The 17259-nt window shown below is 33.7% G+C and overlaps 1 protein-coding gene across 1 annotated transcript; it reads left to right on the forward strand.

Moving 5' to 3' along the window:
• The first annotated feature begins 1448 nt into the window (after positions 1-1448).
• On the forward strand, positions 1449-9719 carry LOC147074145 (uncharacterized). Its single transcript, XM_085943922.1, has 4 exons — positions 1449-1657; positions 5554-5688; positions 8215-8380; positions 9709-9719. The coding sequence occupies exons 1-4, from the start codon at positions 1520-1522 to the stop codon at positions 9717-9719; spliced, it is 450 nt and encodes a 149-aa protein (XP_085800048.1). The 5' UTR covers positions 1449-1519.
• Positions 9720-17259: the final 7540 nt, after the last annotated feature.

The raw sequence follows: 17259 nt of genomic DNA on the forward strand, positions 1-17259 counted from the left end.
TGTTTACACGTAAAAGTGCTGACTCTCTCCAATCTCATTTATCAAGAGTAAGCGAGACGCGATGTTTACTTCCACGGTAAAAAAAATCGGTTAACCTCAAAATGAGCGGTGAAGTTTGTTTTTTTGCCGGCCGGATCGCCACTATCGTTCTATTGCGCTGGCACAGATTTGTCGCATAAAAATTCAGAAGCTTCCGAACTTTTTTGATTGATGCATGCAATATTGCAACTTGCATGACAATACGTGCATTTTCTTGTTATGGCCATGATAATACGTACTGTCAGCAGTAAATCCATGCACGTGTAAACGATTTATACGCCTAACATGTACTTACATAATGATGAACAATTATTACTAAAATAAAATAATACTTGCTGCTGAATTGAATGTTAGTGTCATTGATTAAACAAAATTTGAAAACATTTTTAAATAGTTTGTAAAATATAAAATATACTATAGGTACTCCATACTGGTGTTTTGCAAGAGTATTTGACAGATTCTTAACAAAACTAACCTCAAACTTGTAACCAGAATCATCAGCATTCTCTTGCTTTATGGTGGGGGCGTCCGGGATGCTTGGATTCGTAATGATTGGTACTTCAAACCAAGGCTGCACTTCCTCATCAGGATCGCGCTTGATAAAAGTATCCATGCTTCAATATTTGGGCTTTGGTCTGCATACCTATATTAATCTACGGCCCTACTCAGTGCCAGAAAGGAAAATGAAGCGTCCTCGTTCGTGCTGCCATAATCAAGATAATAATATTTTGTGAAACGAAGTAAGTATACCCACATGAGAAAGGTACCTACATAAAATCAGATAATATTATTTTAATATAGTTAGGTACAATCATTTATATAATATTATATCAAAAAAATCAAAGTAGGTAAGTAGTCTTGTTAAAATCAATTGAATAATTCATCAAATTAAATAATATATTGGTACCACATGAGATATTCCGGGTTCTATTAGCTTCTTCTCAAGATGTTGGCTGAACCCAGGAATCACACAATTAAATATTAATGAAAAGTCTTTCTTTGTTGAACACGTGGCTTTATATTATTTTCAACGGTTATTTTTATAAAATAAAATTATGCTAAGCAGCAAACAAATATTCATATTGTTAATTAATTGTTAGTTTCCTAAGGTTAATTATTATATCCTATTTGTATACTATAATAATGATATTAATGCCCCCAGGCGGCATTTTGTCCAGGGACGTCACTGGAGGCGGCAAAATTATTATGGTATACATATAGGATATGATAATTAACCTTAGGAATCTAACAATTATAAAACAATATGAATAAATGATAAATAAATGAATAAAAAATAAATAACTCTATTAAATAATAGTATCTGATTTTATGTAGGTATCTCATGTAGGTATACTTCGTTTCACAAAATATTATTTTCTTGATTATGGCAACACGATCGAGGACCCTTCATTTTCCTTTCTCGCAGTGAGCAGGGCCGTAGATTAATATACTACGCAGACCAAAGCCCAAATATTGAAGCATGGATACTTTTATCAAGCGCGATCCTGATGAGGTAGTGCAGCCTTGGTTTGAAGTACCAATAATTACGAACCCAAACGTCCCGGACGCCCCCACCATAAAGCAAGAGAATGCTGATGATTCAGGTTACCAGTTTGAGGTTAGTTTTTTTAAGAATCTGTCAAATACTCTTGCAAAACACCAGTATGGAGTACCTATAGTATATTTTATATTTTACAAACTATTTAAAAATGTTTTCTAATTTTGTTTAATCAATGACACTCTAACATTCAATTCAGCAGCAATTATTATTTTATTTTAGTAATAATTGGTCATGATTGTGTAAGTACATGCTAGGCGTATAACTCGTTTACACGTGCATGGATTTACTGCTGACTGTACGTATTATCGCGGCCATAACAAGAAAATGCACGTATTGACATGCAAGTTGCAATATTGCATGCATCAATCAAAAAAGTTCTGAAGCTTCTGAATTTTTATGCGACAAATCTGTGCCAGCGCAGTAGAACGATAGTGGCGAACCTGCCGGCAAAAAAAAAAAACTTCACCCTCATTTTGAGGTGAACCGATTTTTTTTACCGTGAAATGATAACATCGCGTCTCGCTTACTCTTGATAAATGAGATTGGAGAGAGACAGCACTTTTACGTTTAAACAACTATTGTCACGATAGTTAGTTTAAAATAATCACGATTGCTGCAAATAAATCCGTATACGTTCACGGGCACTATTAATCTACCTACCCATGCTGCTAGATATATTGTGTATCTTACTAAAAGATACTGCGTTTTTAAACGAATATAGCTTACTGTCAAACACATTTCGTGATTGTATTTAACTTACTTATCATATTATCATAGCATATATACCTACCTACTCATTTTTTTTATTAAAAGAATAAGCATTGCATGGGTACCTAGGTGATAATTTTAAACTCTGCTAGGAAACGTACGTTAACTTCCCTTTAATTAGTAATAACATAATATAGGTACTCCAATTCTCCTACAAATAACATGAATACGTGTATTAATTAAGGCGCCAAGTACCAAAATTAAAAAAACTGACATTTTTATAGAAAACTGTTCTACGTACCAACGCCAATACTATTAACTATGGCCTAAGTGCATTAAGCAAGTCAAAAAAATACAATAAAATATTTAAATCTGGCGACGATGTAAGTACATTGGCGTGTTTTATTTGTAAGTACCACTTCAGTGTTCAACGGCATTCCATATAAAATGGCTGAAAACGGTGTGTTGACACTCACAAGTTTTGTTAAAAAACGTCACCAAAAAGATGAAGGAAGTGTCCAAAATTTAAAAAAAAAACTATAAACTAGTGGCCAGGAGTACTCCACAGATAATAGTAAAGTGATTCCAGCTAAAAAACCTCGAAATTCTGAGGTAGGTACATTTTTATAATTGTTTCACACAATCCGCTAATTTGTCAAGAAAGCGCTAGTGATGTTCAATGCGTATCGTTATAAATGTTATAATATCGATATTAAGCAACTTTCTTATTTAGTTAAATACATTTTTCTTCTTGGTTTGAAATACAGAATATTAAGTATATCTGATATATAAAAATCAATACCTTTTTGTTTGTTTGTTTGTTCGTATTTTATGCGCTGCCATACCGTTCATCCGATTGTGATGACATTTTGTTAAGTGTTTGTATGCACACCCGCAAAGGTTTCTGAATTAGAAAAATCATCATCTTCTTCTTCTTCTTGATTCTATTTTTATTCGTATGATTCCTATACCATTCACCCGATTGCGATGAAACCTTCGTTAGTTGTTGTGATAACACCGGCAAAGGTTTCTGAATTAGTACAACCATCTTCTTCTTCTTCTATTCTATATTCTTTTATTCGTATGCGTTCCTATTCCATTCATCCAATTGCAATAAAATTTTCGTCAGTTGTTGTGATAACACCGGCAAAGGTTTCTGAATTAGTACAACCATCTTCTTCTTCTTCTCTTCTATATTCTTTTATTCGTATGCATTCCTATTCCATTCATCCAATTGCAATAAAATTTTTGTCAGTAGTTGTGCCAACACCCGCGAAGGTTTCTGAATTAGTACAACCGTTTTTATCATCTTCTTTTATTATATCTTCTTCTATTTGTATGCGTTCCTATACTATTCGTCCGATTGCAATGAAATATTGACCAGTTGTTGTGCGCACGCCCGCGAAGGTTTCTGAATTAGTACATATCTTCTTCTTCTATTCGCATGCGTTCCTATACCACTCATCTGATTCCAATGAAGTTTTGATCAAGTGTTGTTCTCACTCCCGCAAAGGTTTCTGAATTAGAAAATCATCTTCTTCTTCTATTCGTATGCGTTCCTATACCATTCATCCGATTGCAATGAAACTATTGTCAGTTGTGCGCACACCTGCGAAGGTTTCTAAATTAGTATTATCTAAAATACAAAGTTTGTTGTTTGTCTGTTCCATCCAATTTTTACTACATATTAATAACATTAATAACGTTTTCATATTTTGGATTTGATTTTAATTTAGTGTTCCTTTGTTTGACCTTTACTCCTATTAAAATTATTTTCATATAGCCATATTGTTTTAGACAGATATTTTAATATTAAAAAAATATTTACCTCTTATTATTTTTTAAATATCTAAGATAAATATAACCACGAAGCGACCCTGTGCAAAGCCAGGTACTTAAGCTAGTTATATATATTAATATATATATAACACATTGTACCTACTTCTCCAATAATTTACAGAATAGAATAATAATAATGTATTATGCCTTATTGAATTAAATGGGATATATACATCCTATCATTAATTAAGAACATATTTTATATTAACTATTTCACGATTGCTAAGTTGTACGGTATCAAATTACAAAAATGTGTACTACTATTAAAATTAAAACATTTCATAGTGTGATATTGACTGCCTCACATAATATGTACCTACTTAATACAAAACAAAGTTCAAAATAATTAATGATAATTTATCAGTTATATCACCAGTAGATGTTTATAATATAGACACAGGCTGGGTATTGTTTACAGGTAAAGGATAAAGGGAATCACTGCACACATAATGACATAACATAACAAGCATTTTATTATGGCCGGCCTATTTACTGCAGAGTTGTAGAATAGTTGACAATGCACTTTTAACATTATTTTATTAATTGTAAAAAAGTTCCTGATCTCGGGGCCCGCTTCAGGATGTAGGGTCCATGATAGAATCCATTTGTCAATAAATATGATAAATCTGGATTGACTTCTATTGAAATTGATTATGCTAACAAACAAGTACATTCATCGCATGAAAAACAAATTAATTTAAAAATGAATATATAAGCACTTAGTAAAACCTTGTTTATTTTTTTTCATTTTGTGTTAGTACACTGTTGACTATTTTAAAAGGTGTCTGTATTATTTAATTAAATAAAGGGGGGGACGCCAAGATTAGTTTATTTTTAAAAGGGAGGCGTAGTAACAAAAAGTTTGGAAACCACTGCTCTATAGTCACTAGGGTCATATGCACATCGCCGAAATAAAACGCAGAATGATTGTATTAGGACTAGGTAAATAAATAATTGAATTATTAAATCAAAAGTATCGAAAAATTTTCTTTTTTTAATTTGTAATATTTTACACATCTCTATTCAAAATGTCATCAGTGTGTACTTATATCCCACCAGCGTCCCTGAGCTAGTACTTAGACCTTAAAATAGGATTCTTTGCGTGGTACTTACACCGTGACCGGAAATGTTAATTTCAAAGCTATGTACTGTGGAAATTCAAAATAAATTTAAGTTTTAAAATTATAGAAGCCGCCGAGATTGCTTCATACTGTGAAACAACATTTTTCAAAATGTCTGCTTTATACGATTTTATTTGACAAATCAGTATTTTGTAGCCACAAGCAAAACTACTTTTTGATACTTAGCGCCTTAATTAATACACGTATTCACATGTATAACGATACATTGGCTATACTGTACTATTTATATTATATTGTGATCTTATAGTATTGTGTTCCTTTCAGTACCCCGCAAAATCTGAGAAAGACTGTGGGTTTATTGACGTCAAGCGCGAGCTTATCGAAGATACAGTAAACCCATTTTATGATGAAGCTCCTCAACCAGGATGCTTGTATTCAGATTACAGACCAGTACAACAGGTATGTCCAATTTTACATGTAAAGACTTCATCTCCTGGGTGACGTCTTCTATCGAACGTCGGCAACCGAATTGCATTCTATCTCAATTCTGGGTCAGCTATAACTATAACTATGTCACTTCTTTGCGGTAACTCTATTTAGGTACTTACCTACAGTCATATAAGTACTTGAATTAGTTTAGTATTTGATCGTTGAACCTGTGTGTGCTAAAGAAGCTGATGAATATATTAAGATTTTTGAAATTATACTTCTTTTGGCGCGTTTGGGAAATCAGATCAGAGTGTATTTTTAACGTGTGAATTTATTTTTTTACACGAAAAAAACGCACTCGATTGGAATCAAACCACCGATTGTTCGGTTATCAGGTCAACGCACTACCTTTACGCCACGGTATGGTACTGCAATCGTGAGGATTATACGGTATAATATTATAAATTAGAATTGTTTCGTTGTCTAGGCAGCGAATTTATTATTGTCGGCCATTTATAATTCCTTACGTAGACAAGCAATTAGTCGCCAGAGTAACCTTTGGTACTTTAAAAAGAAAAACAACGAGAAACCATTATTTAATTTAGTAATATAGGTTAAAGTCTAAAGAAATAAGCCAACGTTGTTCCAATAAGCGGTCCTGAGTGTGTAATTTAACAAGTAGTCAAAGAATCTAGTTTACCACAAGTTTTGTTTTTGTTTAGTTACGCCAAAGAAGTATAAATTCCTACGCGCGTACATAAGTACACACATCGATTGTTTTTCTTTACTTATCACATTTGAAATCCACCATCACTCCACAGTTTGTATGTTTATTTCTTTGTTAAATACCAAAGCTATTCCGTTTGTGTGAGAGCATTCACTTGTTTTCCCTATTCACTCTTTTTCACATACTACAGTAAGTAAATTACATTGATGGAGATAAAACTTGTTGGCCTCTTTCAATTCCTACAAAAGAATATGTATTTAATGTATACCAGTTCGTCAATCCAGCGACTTTTAGGGCGACCCTGTGGCCGTTTCGTGCCTCGTAGGTACCACTGGATGACGGTATTTGTCCAGCGGCCGTCCTTTCGGCGAGAAAAGTGCCTCGCCCATCTCCATTTCAGCTGTTTGGCAACGTCTATTACATCGCGTACTCCTGTCTGCTTCCTAACCCATTCGTTTCTCTTACGGTCCTTTCGCGTGATGCACAACATACACCTCTCCATGCCTAGCTGTGCGACTCTTAGCCTTTGGAAATCTCTCGTGTTGAGGGTCCACATCTCGCTGCCATTCTAGAGCACGGGTAGCACACATTGGTTGAACTCCCTACGCTTAACACATAATGGTAGGTCACTCTTGAAAATACTATTCAGGGTCCGAAAGCACTCTATCCCAGCCTTGTTCTTCGAGCAATTTCATCGTGCATACTTCCGTCTATGGGCACCAGCTGTCCGAGATAGACGTAGCTGCTGACTTGCTCGATTTGGGTGCCATTAATACTGATAATCGCAGGGTCCTAAAAACAGTTCTTCATCACTTTTGTCTTTGAAACGTTTATCTTTAGGCCGACCGTTTGACTGACATCTGCGAGTTCTTGCATTCTATCTTGGAAGTCTTTCGGGTCTAGTGAGAGTATAACAATATCATCTGCAAAACGCAGGTGACTGAGGTGCTCCCCATTAATTGGAACACATTTTCCTCTCAATCAAGTTTCCTAAATAAGTCCTCAAGAGTACTGGAGAGTAGTTTAGGGGAAATGGTATCATGGATGCGTCTACACCTAGGAAGCAATCAAGCTGTAACTTTTTAACTTGTCGGTCTGCAGGTCTAGCTTTTCAGCGAAAGATTTACATTTTTCTGTAATTTTGATGATGTTTTCGTTTGCTCCTTGCATTTCGGAAAAGAAGGAAGAAAGGAAAGAAAATTGTAACCCATATTTTCAGCATCGAAGAAAGAAATAATTTCTGCTCGTAGAGATAAATCGTGGCCGTACTTTTCCTTTTGAGAGTCAACGTACTTCAGTATGAAGCACTTCGACACAGCGACAGATATTTATTAGAATATGTAAATGTTGAATTTATTATTATTATAAAATTGAAAAAAAAATTAAATGTATAGGGGTTATTTAAAATCAACCGTTTTGAGGCTTCTTCATTCGCGGCACACCCAAAGACTTCTTGCGGCACAGAGTTTGGCAGACCCTGATCTACAGCAATGTTTTGTTCTACACATGTATTATTTTGATTCAATGTTGCATGTCAGTTATTTGGTAGACTTGTTTAATGTGGGGATAGCAGCGAATTATGAAATAATGTTTGATTTCATTTTCAATGCAAATTATGATTTCCCTCAACCTAGTTGCTCTAATTCCGAATACAACCCAGGAAGTCAGGTATATATCAATCTATTTATTTTAAAGAATCAACATTTTACTTATACGACTTATCAACGTACACTTCTTCATCTAAATTTGATCCTCGCAGCATGTCAAGATTTCTACATAATTACGTTAAGATGTTTGGTTTGTTAATGCGATACTTTACCTTGTTTTAGTTGTTCCCTGCAACCACTCACGTGACCTATTTCGGTCTCGGACTGTCAGAGAAAATGTTTAAAGTACAGGAGCCATACGATGAAATAGAGGTTGACTATAAAGACGTTAAAAAAGAATTGGGGATATATGCAACCAATGAAAATATAATATGTCGCACTATTAAGTGTAAGAATATACAATCTAACTTGACAGATCCCAAATTATTAGTACCTGTTGATTGCTTAAACATTCAAACAAATTTTAAGAATCTATACAAAATTAATCATTCTGGCGAAAAGCCATTTACATGTGAGCAGTGTAATTACTCTTGTATAACATTAAGTGATATGGATAGGCACTAAATGAGTCACTCTGATGAAAAACCATTTAAATGTGGCCAATGTAATTACTCTTGTATAGCATCTGTTACGTTGAAAATACACAAAATGACTCATTCTGGTGAAACGCCATTTAAATGTGATCAATGTAAATACTCTTCTATAACATTATGTGGTATGAATAGACACAAAATGACGCATTCCAGTGAAAGGCCATTTAAATGTGACCAATGTAATTACTCTTGTATACAATCCGGTACGCTGAAAACACACAAAATGACTCATTCTGGTATAAAGCCATTTCAATGTGATCAATGTAATTACTCTTGTACAACATCGAGTAATATGAAAGTACACAAAATGATTCATTCTGGTGAAAAACCATTTAAATGTGAGCAATGTGATTATTCGTGTATAAAATATGCTAAGATGAAATTACACAAAATGACTCATTCTGGTGAAAAACCTTATAAATGTGACCAATGTAAATACTCTTGTATAATGCCTGTTGCATTGAAAAGACACAAAATGACGCATTCCAGTGAAAAGCCATTTAAATGTGACCAATGTAATTACTCTTGTATACAATCCGGTACGATGAAAACACACAAAATGACTCATTCTGGTGATAAGCCATTTCAATGTGATCAATGTTATTACTCTTGTACAAAATTAGGTAACATGAAATTACACAAAATGACTCATTCTGGTGAAAAACCATATAAATGTGACCAATGTAAATACTCTTGTATAATGTCTAGTACGTTGAAAAGACACAAAATGACGCATTCTAGTGAAAGGCCGTTTAAATGTGACCAATGTTATTACTCTTGTACAACATTTGGTAACATGAAATTACACAAAATGACTCATTCTGGTGAAAAGCCATTTTAATGTGATCAATGTAATTACACTTGTACAACATTTTGTAACATACAAGTAAACAAAATGGCTCATTCTGGTGAAAACCGTTTAAGTGTGACCAATCGCATTACTCTTGTAGAACATCTAGTAAACTAAAAAAACACAAAACGACTCACGTTCGTAATAATATAAAATCATTATATTGAATGTTATAATGCAATATGTAAATAATTTCTTACCAACATAATTCAAAAAGAGTTTCACGCAAACCGTTATCAATCGTATTAATTAATATTGTTCATATGTTTTAAGTCATTGATTAAGACATTTTATATTTAAATTCATCACGTTTATGAGTTATTCAATGACATATTTTGATATATTAATATTTTGTAGTTGTGATCCTTATCGTCACAACTACAAAATAAAAGCGGAATAGAAGGCTCTCTAGATAGGATAGAAAATAAAGTAGAGTTAAGGAGAGCAAAGAGCATGAGACAAAGGCAAGGGCATGAGTTACGTGCATCCTTTTCAAGCTGAACAATAATTACTTCCGTAACCTCGCAACTGACAACTGTAAAATTAAATTTATAATACAAAAAGGGATTGCACGGCTGAAGGCACGTGCAATCTATGATTAAAGATGTACTTATTAAAGACCTGGACGCCACACGGTCTTGATACCGTGAAAGATTATATTTATATTACAGTGTGGAATAAAGGGGAAATAATAAATGAAAGAGCAATTTATGTACTTGACCGAAACTATATTATAGCAAAAAAACAAGAATATTTCATTAAAAGGTCATTAAGGAAATACTATAATAACGGCAAGCAGCTAAGTTTTAAAAGAAACATTGGAAGATAAGCGAATCAAATAGTAATAGTTTTAAAATACCAAACTTGGAACGAACAGAGGCTTGTAGCACTGCAGCCGCAATCGTGCTCTTTAAGTAACGTCCATTATAATGTTGGGTAGAACCAAAGCAGAGCACGACTATACTGGATGACAGACAGAATCAAAAAGCCCTGTTGCTCCTTTCACACCTCGCGACGTCCGTTGCGGCCGGAAATTCTGTCAGCGACATCTGTGCAATGGCATACGCTCCATGACGTGACCATAAATATTCGTCGGGGTTGCCAAAGGTATGAAATGTTGGTTATGTTCATTTTGAACATAACAATTTGTTTACATTTAATATGAGATAGATCACACGCAAATGGTATTTCTCCTGTTTCGTTTTATGAACATTAAGATAATGTTGTGCCGAGGCTCCGTATAAGTAGTCAATTTATTTAAAAGGTTATTCACCATTTTGTATCTTTAAATGTGTTTGAAGATTACTCCGTCGCGAGCATCCAAATGAACACACGTTGCATTTATAAGAATTTTCACGAGTATGTTCTATTATAATATGTATATTTTCATTTCATGTGTTTTAAGACAACTAAGTCGCACGCATTTATATGAATATACATCGCATTTTCCAGGTTTTTTACCAAAAATTGGCATTTGTTTGTTTTTAAGATGACTAAGTTGCTAGCATCTATGTGAGCATACGTTGCATTCATAAGGTTTTTTACCAGTCACTAAAAATGCCGCCGCGGCTTAAGAGTTGGGCTATTGCGTCGAGGGTCTCGGGTTCTCATCCTCGGTCTGGCAAGTTCGCATATTATTCGCGAGAATCTATATGAACATACATTGCATTTATTAGATTTTTCTTCAGAATGTGTCATTGTATGTATTTTTAAACATTAATTCGCAAGCATCTATATGAACACAAATTGCATGTATGAGGGTGTACCCCGTTAGGTATGTTTCATTTTATAGATTTGAAGGTTACTAGGTTGCGAGCATCTTTATGAACAAATATTGCATTTATCATTATTAACACAATCTCTCATTTCATGTCTTTTACGACTACTGCGGGCACCATTCATTCTGCTTTGCGAGAAGCGGAAGATCGAAAAGGCTTCAAAGTCTTGGTCGCTCAAAGGATGACAAAATTTAAAAGTGGTCAAGATCCTCAGCCATGAATATACAACTAAGAACAGAAGAGAAGACAATTAATTTGCGAGCATCTATATGAACATTCATCGCATTTATAAGGTTTTTCATCAGTCTTACCATTCTATATTAATTAATTAAGTTCACTAGGTATTTTTAAATTACATATTTGATTATATTGGAAATCACATTCATCACACGCAAATAGGTTTTCTTCTGAATGTGTAAGTTCATATAAGTTCTTTCATTGAATAAGTTTATGTAATTTGAATATGTTTCTAATATTTCTTCCATTATACCTTCTGTTGAAAGTAATGTAATTTCTATGCCATTTTACCATAATATTTACAAACTTATTTCGGAAGTCCTAGCTTTTAGCTCAACTATTGAAAAATAATAAAACTGTTAGGTAATAGTATTACAAAGATGTTACCACTGCATTTCATTGGTTAGATTTGTATCTAGATTAATACGGTAAACATCTTTACAGTCTTTTAATGTTGGGAAATTGAAAAATCAAGTGTTACGTATTTTTATCAACATAATGAATAGCTAAAAAAACATTGTTCTAAAAATCGGATGATCCTGATTTTTTTTGCTGGTGATGATTTTGATTTGAAATGTCATCAAATATGTCATTTAAAAATACCTAGTTGTCTTAAAACATTTGGAATGGCAATATTACTGGTGGTATGTCACATACGCAATTTGTGTTAATATTGATGCTCGCGAATTAAAGTTTTAAAAGACACAATGACACATTCTGATGAAAAATCAAATAAATGCAATGTATGTTCATATAGATCCTCGCTATGTGGTTGTCTCAAAATACCTACATATTATGACACATTTTGTTTTCCAAAGCAGTTACTCGTGATGATTATGATTTAAAATGTAATCAAATATTTCATTTAAAAATACCTTGTAGTCTTAAAATATGTTGAATAACAATACTGGTGTACACCCTTATAAATGCAATGTATGCTCATATAGATGCTCGCAACTTGGTCATATTAAAAACAAACAAATGACAAATTCTTGTGAAACCTTTAAAATGCGATGTATATTCATATAATTGCGTGCGACTTAGTTGTCTTAAAACACATGAAATGAATTTATACTTATTATAATAGAACACACTCGTGAAAAATCTTATAAATGCAATGTATGTTCATTTGGATGCTCATGACGGAGTAATCTTCAAACACATTTAAAGATACAAAAGGGTGAATAACCTTTTAAATAAATTGACTACTTATACGGAGCCTCGGCACAACATTATCTTAAAGTTCTTAAAACGAAACAGGAGAAAAACCATTTGCGTGTGATCTATTTCATTTTAAATGTAAACAAATATGTCATTTAAAAACTCATAAACGTGATGTATTTAAATATAAATATAAACAGATATGTAGGTCGGTACGTTGTTTAAGAACTCATAAACTCACATATTCAGAAGAAAACCATTTGCGTGAAACAATTGTCGAAGCCGTCAGAGGCAATAACTTTTTAAAGTACCTACAAAACTTCATTTGATATCGATTCTGAAGAGCATAATATGAAGTTTTTGTCTAACACTTATCTCCTAACATAATACCTACCAGAACTACAAGCATACGTTGCACCATCTGGAGAAACTAAGAAAAAGAAAAAAAATCATAAAACCTATGCTAATATTATTAAGAAGAGTTAAGTGCCTGCAAGGTACCTCCTATATATAAAATAAATATAAATGTCATTTCAATATTATCTTTTGAAGAAAATATCGTTGCATAAAAATATATTGCATTTTTCAAAAATATGCATACCTCATTGTATTCTAATCAATTATTTAATTTTATTACGGATCATATTGTTAAAAAACAGTAGGTAAGAATAATTATTATTTACTGCTTTTTCCCATATGCAACTGACATTGATCTATTCAAAATCATAAATAAAAAGATAAATGTTAAGAATGTTGAATGTTTTTGTAATTTTGACACTTTTGTGTAATCAAAATATCAATTTTAAGGTAGTCTATTATAAACCGACATATTTAGTGAGCATTACACCGTTTTGGCTATTTTGTGTAGACTCTTGACTGGTTGTTCCAAACGGTGTTTAAATGAAAAAACATTAAAAACTTCATAAAAATTATGTAATTAAATTACTCAAAGGTGTGCATTTAAAAAATGTGGAAAAAAATTGTTTGGTGTTAAAACTTGACGGCCACTAAAAATCAAATTACTAGCTTAATATAAGAGATAAAATTTTTAAAAAACTTCAAAAGTTTACACAAATATACTTAATCGGATGCACTTAATAAAAAAAATTTAAGGCAAATTTAATGGTTTAAGTATCAAGTCACTAAATTTTAAAAATAGTTTCTCACGATATAATCGATAAAACAAAAATAGCACGGGCACAAATGTAAGACAATAATAGACAAATTGATGACATAATAAAAAGTAAAAAAAGTTTGTTGGGTGGTTCTACTTGACGTTCATCAATTATTTAATATCGAATAACTCACGTACTATATGAGAAAAAAATAACAAAGTATGCAGAATTGCACACTAGCTATGCGTCAAGAGATTCGCTAAAAAAAATTTTTTAAACCCACGCAGATAGGTTTTGCATACAAACATAAAAATCAAATAGCACACTGAATATAGGTGAAAAAGCAAAAAAAATAGTGCACTTACGTTCACTACCAAAGCAAAAGCGTTTACAATTTAAATTTAAGAAAAAACCCAAGTTTAGTGACACAAGTATCCAGCATTTAGCTGGGTCACCCAAATTGAAATGCGAATAACCCCCTTAATGTGCGTGCACTAATAAAAAAAACGCGTGCACAAACGTGCACTAACGATGCACAAACGAATGCACTCAAAAAAAGTTGAAATTTTAACATTGGGTGACCCAACGTTTAGCTGGAACATCCAATTTATAATTGGAATTTTTCGGTTATTATAGGTGCACAAACGAAAAAAAATCGTGCACTGACGATGCACAAACAAATGCACCCAAAAAAAGTTAGAGTTTTAACATTGGGTGATTCAGGTAATTGGACCTCTTTGTACAGGTTTTGGAAATGTATAAAAATAGGATTATTAATACTTATAAATTCCTGTACTGTACAACAATAAAGAATAAAAACTTATACTTACCTATAAAATTAGATTAAGGTAAAGTTAAGCTACTATAAAAATATTGTAAACACGTACTTATGTCAATATATGCGTAATCATAAAATACAGATTCTAAATGTTAATAACTCGGAAATTCTAATAAATATTATGATAGCGATTAGTGGAATATTTCGAGACATTTGCTTAGATGAGTTTCCACCTATAAGTAACAATAATTATTGATCGCACTCTGAATAAATAAAGAAACAAGATTCAATATGGCAGAATAGTCCCATGAACTTGAAAAATTCGAATGACGACTATGGATAATATTCAGAACGGCTGCATTGTTTGTGTGATGCGGGGAAATAGATTGAAGATCACATTTAAATTGCTATATTTAACTCTATTAAATAAACAGATAAATTAGAGGATGCATATAATTAACATCCCTTTCAATTTAGGACGTATACTTACATCTATATAAGCAGTAGGTATATTATTATAATATCATTTTACGTGTTCATTTTCGCTCCAAGGGGATATAGTGAATGAGAAAGTTGCATCATGGCAGATTAGTTTTGTTAAAACTAGATAAATTTTCATTGGTTTAGAATGATCTAGAGTGTTGGTAAGACACCATACACAAATTTAGGTGGGGGTGACGTCTTCTGCACCGTCATTTGAGAATAAGGGTTGCCATCCCCTTATTTCGCATACAAATACCTACTACGATAGCTTATTGGAAAGGTAAAAACTTTTCCTTTCATTTAGATTTATAAAACTACCTATACAAAATCGACCGCTTTTGATTCGTCATCATAACTGCGTAGTTACGGCGTATGTTCCGGAGGTTATTAAAATAACTCAGATCGATACGCAGTTTTGTGAAAATAATGTAAAGTAAATTCGGTTCGATTATAGCAGAAGTTGTTTCTATTAGAAAGATGTGATAGATAGAAGATATTACCTAAGTTTATCTTTTGTGCGAAAGGGACAGATTTGCTATCCCTTACGGACAATTTCCCACTGGACCACGATCCAGAGGGTATAAAAAGAGGCAACATTTCTATACAAACAACAGTACATCAGTTGAACGATTCTTCAAGATCTTCTAGCAGCAATAGCGGGACATGGTTCCCAGTAGCATTCGCGAAACGTCGTATAGCAAGCCCTCTACCGAGAGGCGATCAGTAACGCGATAATCGGCTAACTGTAAACATCAGATTTTTCGAACGGTGAAAAACTCGTGACGTCACTCGCGTAAATTACTCCGCATTTCGCTCCGGGAAAAGACACGTGGATTTCGCTACGTATTTTCCGGGATGAGTTGACGTAATCAGAATAAATTCAAGTGGAAGTTTGTTTGTAAATGAAAACAAATTAATAAACTGAGTTTGAAATTAATAATAATGAATATTTAAAAATAATAATAAACTTTTGAAACTTTATTTATAAATAATAAGTAAACTTTTAGTAAATAAGTTTGTCAACAATAAATAAACTTTTAGTAAATAAATTTGTAAACATAAATAAACTTTTTGTGAAGAAGTTTGTAAAATAAAAAAATATTTTATAAATTTAATATTATGTGAATATGAAATAATTATAACTTTTTATAAGGAAATATTTTACGAAATAAAAATATTTATCGGACATTTACATGTATATTCCTCGAATTGAGTGTGAACATTTCGAAACTTTTTGAAAGTTTTATGGAGATTATACAATAATCAAATAAATAGTTAACGGACATCTTTATTAGTTTTAATTGTTAAAACTTAAAACTTAAAACAATAATAAATAATATGATTAAAACACTGTGAACATTGAACCTGAATAAATTTGGTATCACACTACTGAGTTTTATTTCTTCTTCTTCTTCTTTCACCCTGTCAGGTCCCAGCATAGGGCAAGCACAAGTTGGCGCCATTTCCCTCGGTCCATCGCCAACTCCTGTGCCTCCCGCCATGTCAGACCTGCAGCACGTAGGTCGCTTTTGTAGCATCACTGCAGGGTGAGGGAGGGCCGGCCACGGCGACGGAACCCTTGAGGCTGTGCCACGCACTCTTTGGCGGCATCTGGAATACATGTCCCAGCCACGTAAATCATCTCTTCGTGATAGCTTTAATCACCGAAGGCTGTTGTGTCTGCTCATGAACTTGGGTGTTTGTAACGCGGTCGAACCAATGTACCCCTAAGATTCTGCGGAGACATCGATTTTCAAAGCTCAAAAACCGAGACTCTTGAAGCTTAGTAAGATGCCATGTCTAACAGCCATACAGGAGCACAGGTAGCACACACGCGTTAAACAAACGACATTTTTGGTCCTCACAGAATACAGCCTTGACCTCCATGCGACTCCAAGTTGGTTGAACGCAGAGCCCGCCACACCCATGCGGATTCCAAGCTCACTAGAAATACCACTATCATCGGCAACCGTGGCACCCAAGTATTTGAATCTGGACACCAGCTCGACGGGCAGACCAGAAACCTGCAGCGGAGTGTCGGCGTCGATGCAAGCAGCACTGCACATGGATTTGGTCTTAGCGGCATTCAGATGAATACCCACACGCATCGAGTTTACGGCTAGCCTGTTCACGGCCAACTCCAACCTTTCGATCGTCGAGTCAAACACGACTGCGTCGTCTGCATACTCCAAGTCGCACAGTCTTTCTTCGCATAGATCGCTTGTGTCATCATGATGCAGGCGTATCCCACTGTCGGGGCAAACCGTCTTAC

Source organism: Rhyacophila brunnea, unplaced genomic scaffold (assembly GCF_057557595.1).
Source record: "Rhyacophila brunnea isolate RB1 unplaced genomic scaffold, BYU_Rbru_1.0 scaffold_16, whole genome shotgun sequence".
Taxonomy (NCBI): domain Eukaryota; kingdom Metazoa; phylum Arthropoda; class Insecta; order Trichoptera; family Rhyacophilidae; genus Rhyacophila; species Rhyacophila brunnea.

What these genes read in the sequence shown, in the direction of transcription:
- LOC147074145 (XM_085943922.1), top strand. Translation starts at nt 1,520, where the DNA reads ATGGATACTTTTATCAAGCGCGATCCTGATGAGGTAGTGCAGCCTTGG. An exon ending in ATTCAGGTTACCAGTTTGAG is followed by an intron (nt 1,658 to 5,553) that starts GTTAGTTTTTTT and finishes TGTTCCTTTCAG; the next exon opens with TACCCCGCAAAATCTGAGAA. An exon ending in ATTACAGACCAGTACAACAG is followed by an intron (nt 5,689 to 8,214) that starts GTATGTCCAATT and finishes ACCTTGTTTTAG; the next exon opens with TTGTTCCCTGCAACCACTCA.